The sequence below is a fragment of the Carcharodon carcharias genome, chromosome 32 (assembly GCF_017639515.1).
Source record: "Carcharodon carcharias isolate sCarCar2 chromosome 32, sCarCar2.pri, whole genome shotgun sequence".
Lineage (NCBI taxonomy): Eukaryota > Metazoa > Chordata > Chondrichthyes > Lamniformes > Lamnidae > Carcharodon > Carcharodon carcharias.
Window position 1 is genome coordinate 242214 of NC_054498.1, and position 20005 is coordinate 262218.

General features: G+C 44.8%; 1 protein-coding gene across 1 annotated transcript in view; it reads right to left on the bottom strand.

Annotated features, from left to right (window-relative positions):
• The window catches only part of LOC121271944 (thrombospondin type-1 domain-containing protein 4-like), a 207140-nt gene extending 187354 nt beyond the window's left edge, over positions 1–19786 (bottom strand). Inside the window, exons 1-2 of the mRNA XM_041178201.1 lie at positions 19353–19786; positions 1700–2123 (exon numbers count right to left, since the gene is read on the bottom strand). Of these exons, the coding sequence (XP_041034135.1) occupies positions 1700–2123; positions 19353–19759 (831 nt within the window). The 5' untranslated portion in view covers positions 19760–19786. The remainder of the gene's footprint in view (positions 1–1699; positions 2124–19352) is intronic.
• Between the last annotated feature and the right edge of the window lie 219 nt (positions 19787–20005).

Below are 20005 nucleotides of genomic sequence, written 5' to 3' on the forward strand. Positions count from 1 at the left end.
TGGCAAGAGTGAAAAAGCAAGAGTGAGGGACAAATAGTGAGAAAGTAAGAGTATGGGGGACAATGATAAAGTGAGTGAAGAAGTAATAGTGAGAAAGTGAGAGTATGTAGGGGGATAGAGTGATAAAGCAAGAGTAAGTGCGTGAGAAAGTAAGGGACTAATTGTGAGTGTGTGAAGAAGTGTAAGAGTGAAACTAGTGAGAACTTGAGGGAATGCACAAGAATGTGAGTGTGAGGGGGTCAGAGTGTGAAAATTGAGAGTTGAGGGATTGAGAGTGAGGGAATGAGAAAGCAACTGTGAAGAGTGAGATAGTGAAGGTGTGAGAAAATAGGAGTGTTAAGGAGTGAGAATGTAAGAGTGAGAGGGAGTGAAATAATAAGAATGCGAGGCAGTGAGAAAATTGAAAGTGGTGTCAAAGCAAAAGGGTCAGAATGTGAGAGTGTGAAAGTGTGAAGAACTGAGTCAGAATGTGAGTGTGAAGGAATAGGAGTAAGAAAGTGAGTGTGAGGGAGTGAGAGTGGAAAAACAAAGGTGGAAATTATAAATAAGTGAGAAAGAGCAAGAGAAGGAGAGAGATCGGAGTATGAGTACGGGGGAGTGATAGTGAGTGAGGAATGTGTGAAAGTATGAGGAAGCGATGTGTGAGGGAGGATTAACAAAGTGAAGGAGTGAGGAAGAGCGTGGGGTCAAATTTGTGTTAAGGAGTAAAGGGATGTAAGAGAAAGAGTGAGGAAGTGATGTGTGAAGGAGAATTCTAAGAGTGAAGGGGTGTGAAAAAGAGTGAGGGGGCAGTGTGTATGAGGGAGGAGTAAGATAGTGAAGGAGAGTGAGGGAGAGTTTGAGGGAGTGGTAACGATTGCCTGAGGGTGTAAGATGCTGAGAGTGGGAGTTGGATTGAAGTGGGAGACAGCACTGGAGGGTGAGAATGAGAGATACTGGGTGTGTTAGGGAGAGATGCTGCGCTATTGGTTAATCTCCACCCTCCTTTACCCGATATTGTGGTTGGAAGCTCAATGCATCTTCTCGGAATATTTTCCCTTTGCTTTTAAATTTTCAAATGTATTTAAATTCCTTACCTATTCTGACAAGTTGCGGAGGTGGTTCAGGTTCTGCCAGTCACAGCACAAGCTGTGCCTCAGTAAAAATGACCCTGTTAACTGGACCTTCTGAAGACGTCGCCTGGCTGCAGCTACAGACAGTGTTTGTGGAAATGTGATACTGAAGAAGCGTGTGAGTGTGTGAATAGAAGAGAAAAAACAAGTGTCTTAGGTTCTGTGAGGTAAAGACAGCGAGTCTCCAACAGCCGACTCCACCTCGCCCCGAGCGGGAATCCACCTCTCGCGAGACTCGGGGGGGGGGGGGGGGGGGGGGGGGTGGTGGGGGGGGAGACTCCCGCCCGCTGGACCGTCCAATCAGCGCAGGGCAGCACATTATAGCCACACCTGGCCAGGTACCTCTGCACCTGTGCAGGTTTCAGCTTGGCTGTGATGGCAAGCACAGTTGAATAGCTTGGCAAGACTCACACCCCCTGGAAATGCTCCACAGCCCAGATGGGGAAATTAAACGGAAGACAAAACATCAGGTATTTGACCCTCAGCGCTAAATGTGTCATTAAAACAGTAAGTAGATTCAAAGCTGTGACCAGTTTAAATCATCCTTCTCCAAAAAATGGACTTTAAGCTATGGTTGAAGTACTTACATCAATGTTACACAGCCTGTACTGTTTGTATGCTCCCGTGCAGGTGATGCTGTTTGTAGCTGTCAGATGTGTGTCTTGGCCTGTCTGTTGTACATCTTGGCTGGAAAGGTTGGATGAATCAGAATTGGAATTGGCACCTTGAAGTGAGTGAAAGGTTTGAGAGTGATGAGAAGCAGGCTGATGATTTGGGGAACTGGAAGTCTGAAGCAGAGGTTTGATCTGGAAGCCACCTTGATGCACATTGAAATGCTGGCTGAAAGGAATTGGTTTTTGATTCTGAGAATGTCTGTGTCCTCCAAACCTCTGACGTTTTTGCCTCTTAGCTTGTTGTGATAACTGTCCTACGAGAGTCTGCAGTGGTAGTACGTACGGCACTCTTCCATATCCATATTTACCAGGTACAATAGAACTTTTCGTTCGAAACCTGACAAAAATAAAGAAAATTTGTGTGAGCTGCATAGTTGCTGACTAGCTAATATCATCACTGTTTTGTGGAATTTCAATCTGAGAGAACACTGGGCTAGCAAACCCAAGATACAAAAGAGTAAACTAGCAGAACCTCAGGATTTTCAGTTTAATTTCATATAATGTTTAATTTTAATGGGAACATTCATATTCAAAGTAAAGATGAATCCAATGTTAGTGGTAAAGCATTTCAGAAAAGGCAACTTCCCTACTTCAACAGTTTCAACAGTGAAAACGTTGTTATCCTCACCTGCACTAAATCTTGTATTTGCATTCATTCCATTATTTCTAAGCTTCTTTGAATCACCAAATTTACTTGGACATTCCCATCTTCACTTTCAAGTCCGTCCATGGCTGTACCAAGTCCTGCCTTATGTACATTTCTTTTGCTTCTCAAATGCTAGTTTTCTTGTTCTCTGTTTTAGCATGTGTGGCTACTAATTAAGCTATAACTATATAAAGGCAATTCTATTCATTGTTTTATCCCCAGCTTTTAGCCTTTTCAATCTTTTTTCCCATTCCACTCCCACTAGTGCCATCTGTCACTTTCCAGAGTGCTTACCCTGGTCCTGCCATTACCACGTTCTGCTTTCCACTCTTAATGTCACCATTAACACCTCCTTTAGCCAGTAACACCACTATTAACAACGCTTTGACCTTTTGTTTATGACATCTTTCGCAATCTCTCCTTTGCCTCCACCTATCGCTGGCCCTCTATCCAGCTTCACCTGTTCCACCCCCTTTATACGTCATATGTTTCACCACATTTCTACCTCCCTTAGCTCTGAGGAAGAGTCATATGGACTTGAAAATGTTAACTTTGTCTTTCTCTCCACAGATGCTGTCAGACCTGCTGAGTTTTTCCAGCATTTTTTTGTTTTTGTGTAATCTATAACTATATACCTGTCCTCCAAGACTCCACCAGTTATCATTCCCTTGCCACCCCCTTCCCTATTTTTAGAAATCTTCAAACCTTTCTTTGTGATCATGCCTTTGGTCCCCCACAAAACTTCCCCACTTTATCCCCTACTGTTCAGGTCAAATGTTTTGCCAAGTTGCATGTGGAGAATGCAGTAACAATGTAAGTTATTGCTGAAAGTAGTTTTAAAGAATCGGATGTTGTGTTGGAGAACTGTTGATTTATTTTCCTGGAGGAGTGAGCTACATTTGTCTCAATGCCCTTTCGCACCTATTATTTGTGATCTTGTATGGGGCAACAGGGGGACCTGAAGGACAGCCAACACTTGGACTGAAGTTCAACACTGCTGATGAAGAGAACACCCTTGAGATGAATTTAAGGCATGTTGCAAAACTGTTTGAGCTAAAATTTCAGAACACAAGAAATAGGAGCAGGAACCTGCTGTGCCATTCCATACAATCATGCCTGATCTTGGTCTTCAGCTCCACTTTTCAATCTGCTCTTCGTATATCTTGATTGCTTGAAAGACCAAAAATCTGTCTATCCCAGCTTTAAATGTATTCAACAATAGAGTATCCAAAACCCTTTGGGGTAGAGAATTCCAAAGATTCACAGCCCTTTGAGTGAAGTAATTTCTTCTCAGATAAAAAAAAACTGCGGATGCTGGAAATCCAAAACAAAAACAGAATTACCTGGAAAAACTCAGCAGGTCTGGCAGCATCGGCAGAGAAGAAAAGAGTTGACGTTTCGACTCCTCATGACCCTTCAGCAGAACTGAGTGAATCTTAGGAAAGGGGTGAAAAATAAGCTGGTTTAAGGTGGGGGGCCGGGGGAGAAGTTGGGGGGGCTGGGGTGTGGTAGGGACAAGCAAGCAGTGATAGGAGCAGATAATCAAAAGATGTCACAGACAAAAGAACAAAAGAACACAGAGGTGTTGAAGGTGATGATATAATCTAAATGAATGTGCTAATTAAGAATGGATGGTAGGGCACTCAAGGTACAGCTCTAGTGGGGGTGGGGTGGAAAGGCTAGCAGGGCATAAAAGATTTAAAAATAATGGAAATAGGTGGGAAAAGAAAAATCTATATAAATTGTTGGAAAAAACAAAAGGAAGGGAGAAGAAACAGAAAGGGGGTGGGGATGGAGGAGGGAGCTCAAGACCTAAAGTTGTTGAACTCAATATTCAGTCTGGAAGGCTGTAAAGTGCCTAGTCGGAAGATGAGGTGCTGTTCCTCCAGTTTGCGTTGGGCTTCACTGGAACAATGCAGCAAGCCAAGGACAGACATGTGGGCAAGAGAGCAGGGTGGAGTGTTAAAATGGCAAGCGACAAGGAGGTTTGGGTCATTCTTGCGGACAGACCACAGGTGTTCTGCAAAGCGGTCGCCCAGTTTACATTTGGTCTCTCCAATGTAGAGGAGACCGCATTGGGAGCAATGAATGCAGTAGACTGAGTTGGGGGAAATGCAAGTGAAATGCTGCTTCACTTGAAAGGAGTGTTTGGGCTCTTGGACGGTGAGGAGAGAGGAAGTGAAGGGGCAGGTGTTGTATCTTTTCTTCTCATTTCAATTTCTTCTCATCTCAGTCCGAAATGATCGGTCCGTTAACCTGAGACTGTGCCCTTTCTTTAGATTACCTGACCGGTGGAAACAAACTTTCAGTATCTAACCCTAGCACTATCAATACCCTTCAGTATTTTGTATGTTTCAATGAGACCATTCTTTCAAACTTCAGAGAGTATCAGTCCAATTTACTTAGCCTCTCATCATAGGGCATCCCAGTGATCAATTTAGTGAACCTTTGCTATACTGACTCCAATGCAAGTATATCCTTCCTTAAATATAGAGACCAACATTGCAGAGTATCCCAGATGTGGGGCGGAATTTTCCAAGCCCGCTGGGGGCCGGTGTGATTGGTGGCATGTGCAAAAAATATGGTGGGACTCACTTCACGACAGCACGAAGGTAGGTCGGGATCTTCCACTGAGCAGGCCGTGTTTCCCACCATCAGTTGGCAGGTAGCTAATTGTAATATATTAGCATATAATTAAAAGGCCATTCTGCCAGGCTCTTGGAACCCAGCCGTATCATCCGTCCACGTCAGCAGGAAAGCACATCGACGTGTCTCACAATAGCACGCAGGTCACGTGCACTTGGTGGCCTTCACTTTGGGGGAACTGAGGTGAGTGAGCAGCAGCGTTCTCCACAGCTCGCCCATTATTTACAGGCCTCAGGGGTGGCAGGGGGTGGGGGAAACTGATGCCTTGCCCCGCAGGCGACTGCTGAGGGGTGGGGAGTGTCTGAGGGCAAGTGCTGGCCAGCCTCGGAGGCGACTGCTGATGGTGGGGGTGGGTCAAGTGCTGCCCTGGCGCTGCATCCCACGCACAGGCTATTGAGGTAAGTGGCCATGCATTAGGAACACCTGTATAAACTGACCATGCCTCAGCAACTAAGACAGATCAGGCGCAGCCACAGTGATATGATTGGGGTCAGGCTCCTAGCCTGCCCACCTATGCAAGCAACACGGAGACACCAAAGGGCCACCAAGCTCTCCATACCTTACCCTGCCCCCAACACCCCCCATCCCCGGCACAGACTTCAAGTCCGCCACCACTTTATTGGACACTGCAGAGCAGTTGGACTGTACACGTTGCACAATCTCCTCGCCAATCTATTCGCAAGCCATGCAGCAATTACTGCTGGAGGCGCTCACAGCTCCTTGCAATCTCAGCATCCTGGTTTGGACCAGTGTCTCCCATGTCACAGGTTGACAGTGCAGCCATACAGTGCACTCATCTCTGGCCATCTGAGGGGTGAACAACACTCAGCATTGAGGGGCGGTCACACAGGGCTAGGAAAGGTGCTAAGTACAGCCATGCTAACCACATCTCTCTCTCTTTCATGTTGCAGGAGGACCATCTCAGGATCATGGATCCTGGTGACCCAGCTGTATGCCTGATGGCCTACAGAGACAGAAGAAGATGGAGGAGAGAAAGACTGAGGCACCTGGCTGTGCAAAGTCAGGAACAGCAACCTCAGGAAGAAGGGGCTGCTGGGACTCCTGCACACGCTGCCCAGGAGCGACAGTGAGAAGTGGCTGGTCGGCGCCTAGCAACACCCAAGTTCTATAGACACCGCCTGCCATTCCTGCAGATGACTGAGAACCAGTGACGCTGACGACTGCACATGTGTCAGGACCTGGTGTCTCACATCTGCCACTTACTGCAGGACTTGGCGCCAAGTGGACATGGAGGGCATCCACTGCCAGTGGCTGTGAAAGTGGCTGCGGCGCTCAATTTCTACACCAGTGGCTCCTTTCAGGGCTCCACAGGTGACCTCTGTGGGATTTCACAATCTGCCACCCACAAATGCATCCATGAGGTCACGGATGCCATCTTCTCCATGACACAAAACTTCATGCATTTCGCCCAGGACCAGGACAGCCAGAGTGCAAGGACCATTGGATTCGCCCTGATCTCGGGATTCCCACAGTTGCAGGGTGAGATTGACTGCAATCATGTGGTGCTCAGGTCTCCATCACTACACTCAGTGGACTTCATCAACCGCAAGGACTTCCACTCGCTGAATGTGCAGCTGGTATGTGACTACCAGAAGCGCATCCTGCAGGTATGCGCACGGTTTCCAGGGAGTGTGCACGATGCCTACATCCTGAGTCACTCACAGATCCCTGCAGTCTTCCAGGGTCCACAGAGGCTGCAGGGTTGACTCCTCGGGGACAAGGGCTACACACAGAGGCCATGGCTGATGACACCTGTGTGGTGGCCTCAGACTGCAGCAGAACGATGCTATAATGAGGCTCATACAGCAGCTCACGGCTTGGTGGAGCAGACAGACAATCGGGATGCTGAAGATGCAGTTCCAGTGCCTGGACAGGTCTGGTGGAGCTCTGCAACACAGTCTGCAGAGGGTGTCACATATCGTCGTCTTCTGCTGCACCCTTTACAACTTGGCGCTGCAACGTGTTGAGGAGCTGGCTGAGGAGGAGATGGAGGAGCTGCATGCCTTCTCTGATGAGGAGTACGGCGACGAGGGTGCGGGGGTCCTTGGCAGTGACAACGACGGGGATGAGGCTCTCGCACTGGCTGAACGAGGCAGGTGCACTTGGGGAGGCCCTCATAGCTGCCAGATTTGTGGAGGATGATAACGACATGCAGTGAGGTGTCCCCATAGATCCTCACATCGCAGCTGTGAACATTTGACTCCAGTCTGACTTATCACAGCGCCAATACTCTCTGTGAGAATGCTCCTGTCATGGAGATGCAATGAAAGCCCTAACAGCTGCTCGATTGCAGGAGGATGATGACAACATGCAGTAAGGACACTCCATAGATCTTCACATAGCCTCTGAGAATATCTGACTCCTGTCTGGCCAAGGGCAGCTCACTTGCGCTCATGATCAGGGCCATCTCAGAGCCATGAAACTTTAGACGCATCTGATGTCGTGTCCGCCTTCATAAGCTCAGCTCTTCAGGAGCTGGTGCGCAGCATCACTGGTCGCAAATGCTGGTGCGATGGGGGTCAACCCCATATTAAAGATGCTGAGAACACAGAGAAAGTACGAGAGAACTCTGTAGCACCTGTCCACTACATTCTGGCAGCAATGACCAGCACTGCTGAGCTGCAGGCATCAGTAATGTTTCCAAGGAGTATGAGGCTGGACCATCACTGTGGTCTGAAGGCTGCACAGAGCACAGGGAAGAGGCCCTGGACTGAGACACCTGCCTTTTATCTTGTGTAGAAAGGTTTCACCTCTGAGTGACAAGAACACTGCTCATCAGAACAAGGAGCCAAAAGCAGGGAGACATTCTTGGGAGTTTATTGACAATAGTGAAAATTATGTACATGTGATTAATACCCATGCCCAGGCTGTGCAACAAATTCTCCTTACTTGGTGTTCCTGAACTTTGGCAGGCATCCTCTGGAGGGCCGAGACTAGGAGGGCCCCAGCCTTTTCTCAGGGTCTTGCTGTGTGGCAGTGGCACCCTCCTCGGCCTGTGAAGCTGGACCTGTGGAGGTCACAGGAAGCGCGGAGTCAGATGGGCCAGTCACTCCCAGAGTCACCTGGATGGATAGGCCTAGAGTATGCACCTGCCGATCCTCCTCCCTACGGGTGGCCGAGGGCCCCAGCTGACTCTGTGAGCGGAAAGGATAGCTGGAGTGAGATTGCGCTGCCAGCATCCCTCTCACACACACACTGTTGGAGGCCAACTACGGCATCAGCGATGGACTTAAGCCCATGCAGCAGTGCAGGAGTGACCTCCTGGACCAACGTCTCCCTGGTGGCTGCCATCCTACCCGTGTTGACCTCGGTGCATTGGCATGCTGGTGCTATCACCTCAGAGTGAAGGTGGACAGACTCCTCCATCGTGCATCGCAATCTGAGGAGTGCAGCGGACATTCCTTCCTGATGTTCCTGATCTTGACTTTGCAGCTCCAGCAATCGTGACATGACCGAGTCCAGAGGCTCATCATCTAACTCAGACTCAGCAACATTCTGGCCTCCATCAATCCTCCGAGTGCCGGTGACCTGGGAAGTCCCTGCCTCCACCTGCTGTGGATATACTCACCAGATTGTGATCCCGGGGCTACTCTAAAGCTAGATCCCACCGAGGTATGTGTCTCTGCGCTGGTGGAGGGGGTGGGTGAGCGCTATGATGGAAATTCAGGGAGGGTGCCTTCAGATTCCTCTTCAGAGGATTTTTTAGAGCTTGCTTGGAGGCTCTGGGTTGTGGATTCTGTCAGCTGCTTCCCAGATGTGCCTGTGAAAGCAAGGGGAGATAATTAGTGCCTGGCAGTGGCCTGTGAAACAGGACATACCACTCATGGCATGGCCGTCTGCTGGATGTTGCACTGGATCCTCACGTGGTAGAGCAGCGCCGATCTCACTGTCAGCACAGAACCAGTCCCAGTCATCGCCGGCCAACTGGATGGCTCTGTTTTCGAATTCTGTCAGAACTTTGATTTCCAGCATCCCTCCACCTGTCTGTGATCTTTCCATCCTGTTGTGAGCCAGCTTGTCCTCCTTAGATAGAGATGGGGAGAGTGTAGCAGGACACCTGCCAGGCCAGATGATAAGTATGCCTGGCCTGTGTGGGTGGTGAGTGGTCCCATGGACGGGATGAGGACAATGATGGTGTGTGTGAAAGAACAAATGGTGATGTCCCTCGCACTGGCAGTGAGTGAGGGCCCTGTGGATGTTTGATCGCTTTGTGAGTGTGAGAGTTGGGAGTGATGAAAAGAGTGACTTACCCTTGTGGAATGGAGGAGATCATTCATCCTGTTGCAGCACTGGGCGGCTGTCCTCCTCTGCAGGGTGTTTGCACTAACCACTGCTGCCACTGCATCCCAAGCCGGGTTGGTGATATTGCTACCCATCCTGTGGCCAGAGCTGGCGTAGAACACAGCGGGCCTACACAGCTCAGGGGACCCGTCATTGAAGCTGGGGGTAGCAGTCTTCTTGCCTTTGCTGGCCATGTCTCCCGAACACCGGTGGTGAGCTGGTGGCGATGAGTATTTTTCTGGCCGCTACCTTTTAAAGATGACGGCTGATGTTATGCAACAGCGGGGTGACGGCGAGCAGGAGAACGAGAGCCCCCCCACCATGGAAATGGCGCCTTTCCCGTGAGTGAATATATAATGAGGTGGGCTCGGGAAGATACAGCATGAAAACCTGCCATTTTCATCGGGGGATAGGACTCCATTTTACCCGCCCACTACTGCACTTTGTGCAATTCTGGGAAAATTCAGCCTGTGGTTTCACCAAAGCCCCATACAACTGTGGCAAGTCTTATTTATTCCTGTAATCCAATCCTATTACAATAAAAGCCAAAACGCCATTTGCCTTCTCAATCACTTGCTGTACCTGCGTATTAACTTCCTGCGTTCCTTGTATGAACATACCTAAGTCTCTCTGAACATCAACACTTATACGTTTCAACTCAAAAAATATTCTGCTTTTCTATTCTTATGACCAAACTGAATAACTTCACATTTCCCCACATTATACTCTATTTGCCATCTTGATGCCCACTCACCTAACCTGTCTATATCTCTTTGCCGACTCTCTGGTTGGGTTTTTCCAGCCCCATGGTGGTGGGACCGGCCGTGGGAGATTCAGCAGCTCAGTCCAAATCCAACCCTCTGTATCCTCCCAGCTTTGTATTATCAGCAAATCTAGATACATTTCTCTCTGTCTAAGTCATTAATATAGATTGGAAATAGCTGAGGCCCCAGCACTGATCCTTGTGCTTTGTGGCACTTCACTAGTCACAGCCTGCCAACTTGAAAATGTCTCATTTATGCCCACTGTCTGCCTCCTCTCAGCCTCCTGTCCATTAACCAATCTTCTATTCATGCTAATATATTACCCCCAAGTCCATTAGCCCTTATCTTGTCTGTTAACCTTTTGTTTGGCACATTATCCAATGCTTTTTTGGAACTCTGGGTTCTCCTTTATCTACTACCTACTAGTCACATCTTCAAAAATCCATAGCAAATTTATCAAACAGGATTCTCCTTCGTAACAACATTTAATTAGCTCTGCAGCTATCTCTTTTAGAACTCTACAATGTAGGCTATCAGGTCCATGGGATTTGTCAGGCTTTAGGCCCTTGAGTTTCTCCAATATTTTTTCTCTGCTGATATTAATTACCTTAATTTCCTTTCTTCAGCTCCAAGTGTTACAATCCCAGCTGATGTTACTACTGGAAAAGTCAGATTCCAGAGTGAAACCTGGCTTGATAGATCCTAGCTTTTTTTTTGAAACCATGGAGGAAAGTTACTGAACAAATTCGGAGTCTGTTGATAAACTTTTAGCACAAAGAGTAAAGCATTTATTAAACAAGAAAAGTGAACCATATTACACCAGACAAAAACGTTGGAAAAGGTCTCAATACAAACACAAGAAAATGATTTACCTATTCACTATTCCTTCACCCCAACTGTATCAACTGTATCTTTACAGACACAGACAAATTCAGAAAGATAAAACAATTTACCATGTTGATCTTATGCTACAATATACAAGGTAAGTATGCGTTACATGTGAACTAACTGGCAAGCTATGGTCAGACACACCACAATCCAAAGCAAATGACATGTGACCAAAGCAGATTCTATGGCCTGAATGTTTCTCGCGTCGGGCAGGCTCAGCGGGAGCGGTTGCAGAGCCCCACATCCTGCGATCGGCTCCACGCCGCCATTTTACGCAGGCGGGCCAATTAAGGCCTGCCCAGCATAAGACGCGAGCTGTAGCGCTCAGCACTGCCTGTGCAGGCGGAGGGATGAGGGAGAGTCGGAGCTGCCTCAGGGAGATTGAAGCGCTTTTGAAATAAATAAATAAATGGAATAAAAGTTTAATGAAACATGTTCCCTCATGACCGTGTCACATGAGATAGGACATGTTTTTATATTTCAGAAAATGTTTTTATTCAATTTGTAAAAGTTTTAGGAAACTTTATCCCGCTCGTGGATGAGGCTTCCTAAAAAACGCAAAGGCCTGTCAACCGTTAGGTTGGTCAGGCAGTGTAAGTTTGAAATTAATTAGCTCTTAATAGGCTTTTTATTTATCGGTGGGCGGGCAGCCTGCTCCAGTGCACGCCCGTCGAACGAAACGACATGCGTCATTTTACGAGCTGTCGTGTCAGGCTCACCCCCGCATCCCAACTGAAAAATCCTGACCCATGGATTTCTCAGTGACCCACCCGGATACTTGTCACAGCATGAGCCAACCAGTCTCACTGAAACTGTCTTACAATCTCCACATTTGAGGAACTCCCCTTGGAATTCTCTCCAAAAGTCGCTCCCACTCGGACAGCTTCAACAAGAATCCACCCTCCAGGGTTTCAATCTCACCTTCCGAGATTCCTTTCTCCTGGATCTCCATGTGCACTCACGCTTCCCCTTCCAAGCGCACGTTCAGAGTCTCAACCGTGCCAAGCAGAACGCCACAGCTCCAAAAGGCCCACACTAAGGAGTCACCAACCTTTGCTGCCTTCTCTCAAGCCCACTTCACTTCAAGCCTGCCCCCTGCAACTCCCTCTTTAACCTGGAGCCTTTTCTTTGTCCCTGTCATTTATCTTGACTCAATGGGATCTATCTCTGATCCTTGTCCTTGTCCCGGCCTGGTACTTTCTTCTGGGATCTCTTTCTGTCCCACTCACTGGCTTGGGAACATCTTCTTGGTTTGGGAATTTCTCCCTGACCCTCCTGCTTCCTGGGAGACATTCTCTGGAACTATGCTCCTGTTCAGGTCACCTGACCTGTAGTTTCACAGTTTCATTTGTTTTTACCTTTTCCTTCTGCACGTGTGCAGGGCTGGTTCCCTCCCTAAAGACCATAAGACATAGGAGCAGAATTAGGCCATTTGGCCCATCAAGTCTGCTCCGCCATTCAATGAGATTGTGGCTGATCTGATAGTACTCAACTCCACTTTCCTGCCTTTTCTGCATAACCCTCAGTTCCCTTACTGATTAAAAAAATGTCTGTCTCAGCCTTGAATATACTTAATGACCCAGCCTCTACAGCCCTCTGCGGTAAAGAATTCTATAGATTGACTGCCCTCAGAGAAGAAATTCCTCCTCATCTCTGTCTTAAATGGGCGCCCCCTTACTCTGAGATTATGCCCTCTGGTCCTAGACTCTCCCACAAGGGGAAACGACCTCTCAGCATCTACCCTGTCAAGCCCCCTAAGAATCTTATATGTTTCAATAAGGTTGCATCTCATTCTTCTAAACTCCAATGAGTACAGGCCCAACCTACTCAATCTCTCCTCATAAGAAAATCATTCCATCCCCACAATCAACCTAGTGAACCTTCTCTGGACTGCCTCCAATGCCAGTATATCTTTCCTTAGATAAGGGGACCAAAACTATTCACAGTGTTCTAGGTGTAGTCTAACTAGTGCCTTTTATAGTTTTAGCAATAGACTCCAACATTTTCCCAATGACAGATGTTAAGCTAACTGGCCTATAGTTACCTGTTCTTTGTCTCCCTCCTTTTTTGAATAAGGCTGTTATATTGACAGTTTTCCAGTCCTCTGGGACTTTTCCAGAATCTAAGGATTCTTGGAAGATTACTACCAGTGCATCCATTATCTCTCTAGCTACTTCCTTTAATATCCTAGGATGCAACCCACCAGGTCCAGGGGACCTAACGGCCTTTAGCCCCATTAGTTTCCCTAGTACTTTTTCTCCAGTGATAGTTATTGTACTTATTTCCTCCCCCTTTTTTGCCGCTTGATTATTTAGTATTTTTGGAATGCTATTAGTATGTTCTGCCGTGAAGACTGAAGCAAAGTATTTATTCAACTTCTCTGCCATTTCCTGGTTCCCCATTATTATTTCCCCAGCCTCATTCTCTAAGGGGCCTATGTTCACTTTGGCCTCTCTCTCCCTTTTTATATATTTAAAGAAGATCTTACTGTCCATTTTTATATTACTCGCTAGTTTACCCTCAAAGTTTATTTTCTCCCTCTTTATTTTTATTTGGTCATCTGTTGGTTTTTTTAAATTTCCCAATCCTCTGGCTAATATTTGCCACATTGTATGTTTTTTCTTTCACTTTGATACTATCCTTAATTTCTTTGGTTAACCATGGTTGGTTTATCCCCTTCCTACAATCCTTCTTCATCACTGGCATATATCTTTGTTGTGAGTCATGAACTATTTTCTTAAATGTCTGCCATTGTTCATCAACTGTCTTTCCTGCTAAACTCTTTTCCCAGTCCACTCCAGTCAACTCTGCCCTCATTTCTTTGTAATTACCCTTATCTAGGTTTAGCACAGTTGTTTCCAAACTAAGTTTTTCATCCTCAAATTGAATGCTAAATTCCGCCATGCTACGGTCACTGTTTCCTAGAGGATCTTTTGCTCGGATCATTTATTAAACCTGCCTCATTACACATTACCAGATCCAAAATAGCCTGATCCCTGGTTGGATCCACAACATATTGTTCTAGGAAACCGTCCCAAATACACTATGAATTCCTGGTCATGTCTACCTCTGCCAACTTGATTTTCCCAATCTACACGGAGATTAAAGTCACCCATGATTAATATACTGCCTTTTATATATGCTCTCATTACTTCCTGATTTATTCTCTGTCCAAAAGCATAGCTACTGTTAGGGGGCCTGTAGACTACTCCTATCAGTGCCTTCTTCCCCTTGTTATCTCTTACCTCCATCTGTACGAATTCCACATCTTCCGACCCAAGATCATTTCTTGCTGTCGTATTTATTCCATCTCCTAATAACAAAGCTACCCCACCACCCTTTCCCTCCTGCCAGTCCTTTCAAAAAGTCACATGCCCCTGAACATTTAGTTCCCAGCTTTGATCTTCTTGTAACCATGTCTCTGTAATGGCTATAAGATCATACCCATTAATCTCTATTTGTGCCATTGATTCACTTATTTTGTTCTGAATACTAAATGCATTTAAGTAAAGAGCCATTAATTTTGCCTTTTGACCATTCTTCCCCCCTTTGACCCAATTTGCTGCTGGGTTTTTTAACGCTTATACACTCTGTCCCTTCCTGGGTATCATTACCTAAGTAGCTGCCCTGCAATGCCACCATATCCTTTTGCTTTGTAAGCCTACTTATCCCCTCTCCAAAACCCTCCTAAAGACATAAAAATGGACAAACTGCACATGTACGGGCATTTCCTGGCTGGCGCATGTACAGAAGGCCAGAGGAACCTAAAAAAAACCCCAAACGGCACACGTGCAGCCATTACCAGCCGGCAATTGTAGGTCCCGAACCATGACTGCTCAGTTAAAACTGAGATAAGTATCGGATTTCGTTACACCTACCGCTTGGAAGAAAGAAAACTTCACTACAGTGAAGGTTTCTTTACAAAGGCTTTACATTTCCTTTGCAAGAACTTAACATTGTAAACTCTAACTTATAGCTTATTAAACACTTAGACAGGTAATTTCATTTTGTTTCACAACTAACGTATTATACAATTACAATGGCAAGTAGGATTAGCAAAATTTAAACATCATAAAATTGTCATACCTCAATTTTTGCTCATTCCTATTATTGAACTCAGCAAAGAATGTCTCATTTAAGTCCATAGTCCAAATGTCATAGTTTTCATTAGCCGGAGGCATAGTTCCAACCTCAAGCTCACTTTCCGTGGTCAAACATGGTAATTCCCATTTCACGACAGTAAGGTCAAAATGGCGTCTTTGTACATTAACAACTTATTTCTCCCTTGATAAAAATTTCTTTCAGCCATTTCAAGGATATTATTGAGATGCTTTTTATATTCATACAAAAGGGTTTTATACTTTGGTTTGATCTTGGAACATTTTAAGATCTTGTAATTTCTCCTGATCCCATTTCAAATGGGTCTTATTTAATTCTCTTTGAGCAACATCAACCACTTCCTTACAATGGAGTTTAATTATTTGTTCCAATACTTCAATTCTTTTACACAGTAACAGTAACCACAATGCAGGACAAAGTATACAAGAAGAAATATTGGGTGCTTGTGATAAAGGGACAGCAATGATCATGGGTGATTTTAATCTGCATTTAAACTGGAAAAATCAGATTGCCAGTAGTGACCTGGATGAGGAGTTCTTAGAATGCTTTCGAGATAGTTTTTTAGAGTAGCATGTTCTGGAACCAACCAGAGAGCAGGTTATATCAGACTTGGTACTATGACAGGATTAATTAATGACCTCAGAGTAAAGGCACCCCTCGGTAGCAGTGACCACAATATGATTGAATCTTACATCCAGTTTGAAAGGGAGAAGAGTGGGTCTAAGACTAATATTTTAAATTTAAATAAGGGTAGCTCAGTTCACTGAGCTAGCTGAAGTGAACAGGGATACTAGGCTAGGGGATAAATCAATAGAGAAGTAGTGGGATAAATCAATAGAGAAGTAGTGGCAGACATTTAAGGGGATATTTCAGAATATCCAGAACACATATATTCCCACTATTAAAAAAATTCTAAGGGGAGGACCCACCATCTGTGGTTAACTAAAAAATGTAAGGAAAGCATCAAACTTGAGGAAAAAACATAACTACTCAAAAATGAGTGCTAGTCAGATGATTGGTCAGAATATAAAGAATGGTAGAGAATGACTAAGAGGTTAATCAGGAGAAAGAAATTAGAGTGTGACTTGAAGCTAGTTAGAAATGTAAAAATGGGTAGCAAGAGTTTCTACAGGTATTTAAAAAGGAAAAGAGTAATTTAAGTGAGTGTTGGTCCTCTAGAAAATGACAGTGGGGAGTTAATAGTAGGTAAGAAGGAAATGGCAGATGAACAAATATTTTGCTTCTTTCTTCACTATAGAGGATACAAAAAAGATTTCAGAAATAGCTGTAAATCAGGAGGTAGAAGAGAGAGGGGAACTTGGTGAAATTATAATCATTAGGGAAGCGATACAGTGCAAACTGATGGAGCTGCGGGCTGACAAGAATCCAAGTCCTGATGGACTTCATCCAAAGGTCTTAAAAGAGAAGGCAAATGAGATAGTAGATGCATTGGTGTTAATTTTCCAAAATTTTCTAGATTCTGGAAAGGTTCCATTAGACTGGAAAGTAGCAAATATTCAAGAGGGGAGGGAGGCAGAAAACAGGAAGCTATAGGCCAGTTAGCTTGATGTCTGTCTTGATGTTAGCTTGATGTTAGAATCGATCATTAAGGAGGTTATAGCTGGACACTTAGAGAAACTCAAGGCAATCAGGAAGAGTCAGCATGGTTTTGTGAAAGGGAAATCATGTTTAACCAATTTATTGGCGTTCTTTGAATAAAGGGAAGCCTGTATACATACTGTACTTGGATTTCCAGAAGACATTTGATAAGGTGCCACATCAAAGGTTATTGCATAAAATAAAAGCTCATGGTGTAGGGGATAACATATTATCAAGGACTGGCAGGCAGAAAACAGAGTATGCAAAAATGGGTCTTTTTTTTGCACTGGGACCTAAATCTTTTACAATTTATATCAATGACTTAGATGAGGGCAGTGAAGGCATGGTAGCTAAATTTGCAGCTGAACAAAGATAGGTAGGAAAGTATGTTGTAAAGAGGACATGAGTTTGCAGATGGATATAGATAGGTTTAGCGAGTGGGAAAAAATCTGGCAGGTGGAGTATAATGCAGCAAAATGTAAAGTTGTTCACTTTGGCAGGAAGAGTTAAAAAGCAGAGTATTAATTAAATGAGGAACGGCTGCAGGATTCTGAGGTGCAGGGGGATCTAGATGTTCTAATGCATGAGTCACAAATAGTATACAGGTACAGTAAATAATTAAGAAGGCTATCGGAATGCTATCCTTTGTTAAGAGAGGAATTGAACATAAAAATAAGGATGTTATGCTTCAGTTATAAAGGACATCGATGAGATCACATCTCAAATATTGTGTGTAGTTTTGGTATGCTTATTTAAGGAAGGATATAAAAGTATTGGAGGCGGTTCAGAGGAGGTTTACTAGATTGATACCTGGAAACACCAAGGTACCTTATGATGAAAGGTTAGACAGACTGGGCACGTTTCCATTGGAGTTTAGAAGAGTGAGGAGTCACTTGAATGAAGTGTATAAGATCCTGAACGGTATTGACAAGGTGGACGTGGAAAGGATGTTTCCTCCTGTGGGTGAGTCCAGAACTAGGGGGCACTGTTTTAAAACTAGGAGTTTCCCTTATAGGACAGATGAGGAGAATTTTTTTTCTCTGAGGGTTGTGGGACTTTGGAACTCTCTGCTTCCGAAGGCAGTGGAAGCGAGGTCATTGAATACTTTTAAGGCAAAGTTAGATAGATTCTTATTAGGCAAGGAAATCAAAGGTTATTGGAGATAGATGGGGGATATGGAATTCGAAACACAAGCAGATCAGCCATGATCTTATTGAATAGCAGAGCAGGCTCGAGGTGCCAAATTACCTCCATGTGACTGTGTCACATGAAATGGGACTTTTTTTTATAGTTAGGGAGAATTTTTTATTTTATTAATAAAAGCTTAAGGAAACCTCATCCCACTCGTGAAGGCCGCTTGGCCTTTTTGCCTGCCCGCCAACCTTCCGGTTGGATGGGCAACATTAACAATTACATTAACCACTTCCTTAATGGCCTTGATAGGCTGTTTAAATATCAGCGGGCATGCAGCTGACTCCAGCGCGTGCCCGCCAAATGAAACATTGCGAGACAGCGCGATGATGTTGGGACGCACACACGCCAACTGAAAAATCCTGCCCAAAGATGGTTCTGGCTTGAAACTGGATGGTTGCTTCAAAATTCACAACTTTTCTGAGCACAGAGCTGGTCTCAGGACATCCCCCCCTCACAGCCAAAACAGCTAAACATCTTTCTCTAAACATCCTTTTCCCTTTTGATCTTAGACTCCATTGTTCTAAGCACCTCTTTGAACTGTTTCCTGTATTCCTATTGCCTCCACTTTTGGGTAAAATAAAATTTAATAACCTTCCCTCGTTTACCCATGGCACATGACACTTTTGTAAGTTGTAGAAGTCCCTTATCACTTCTTAACTCCCTTTGAAATTTAACAGCTGAAAAGTCAAGTTCATAGTTATCTTATAATGCAAATTTCAAACCCAACCTACTTACTTGTACATTCAACTTCACCATAACCTCTCATTACAAATGCATGCATTTAGTGCTTTAACTTTCCCACAGACAAGCTGTCTTTACTAACCTTCCCCCAGTTTAATTTTACACACACAGATACACATACATACATATATATACACACACATATATATATTAAAAAAAATCACAATTTCAAAAAACATTCTTTTCCAAAATTCTCATAAAGTGCTGATGGGTTGTGTCCAGAACCCTCCTGTGTAACTATGTCAATGGTAAAAGGATCTTTCTTGCTTGTAATTATCATCAAGAACCCACAACTCGTTTGTCATGTTCATCAAGATAATGGATGTTAAAGATGAGACATCATTTAGAGTTTCAGACATTGAACTCATCCAACCAGCTTGGCAAAGCATAAGGTAGAACTTGGAGTTAGTGACAACTTGGCATCAATCTCGCCCCGAGTTACTCTTTGTCATCTTTATTTTATTAACAGAAATATTCTGGCACTGATTAAAAGGGGTAACTTGATTATCATTAAAAGTTACATCTACAGAATGGAAACTCTAAACAGAATTAATTAGTTCCTTAATTTCCTCTATCTAAATGCCAATAATCTGAGTGAATGAATACTTTACTTGTGTAAGATGTACATATACCAAATTGGAAGAAGATACTGTTACAAGCAACCTACCTCCTCGCCAACTCTGCACTCTGTCCTTGTAACAAAGAACGCCGGCTTCCTCTTAAAATTTCCTGACTAATCTGGCTTTCATTTCTGCTCAGTGAAGCTGATGACTGAAGTTCTGGTTTGAGGTGACCCTTACTCCTGTGCAGTGGAAGTGAAGGGCGAAGAGCAGAGAAAACATGGCCAGAGTGTAGATTCATGCTTTCCTTCTGGTAACGAGAATAGGTGGGAGAGCGCGACTGGTCAGAAGATGAAAAGGAGGGTCCGTTCCTCGGATAAATAATCCCTCTCTGGTAAGGAGTTGTCACTGGGAGGCAGGGCCTAGTCTGTTCTTTCACTCCATTCCCACATGTTTGTGAACACGCTGACCATGGCCCCCAGCTACCCCACATGCCAGGACTTCCAGCACTCATCTCCGAAGCCTCTGTGGTTTGTTCTGTCCTGTGAGGAACCTGTGGGGAAAAGCTCTGGTTACATATCAAGACATTTTCTTTGCCTTGTCATTTTCATCTTTGTGTAAGGAGGCTATTTAAATGTTTGTTCACTCTCCAGATCACATTTTGTTCCATTCCAAGTTGTGCATGAATTCTGTATTTCATGAGCCTTGTGTGAGGTTAATTTCCCTATTCTAATAGGGGTTTGTTAATGATTTCAGATTT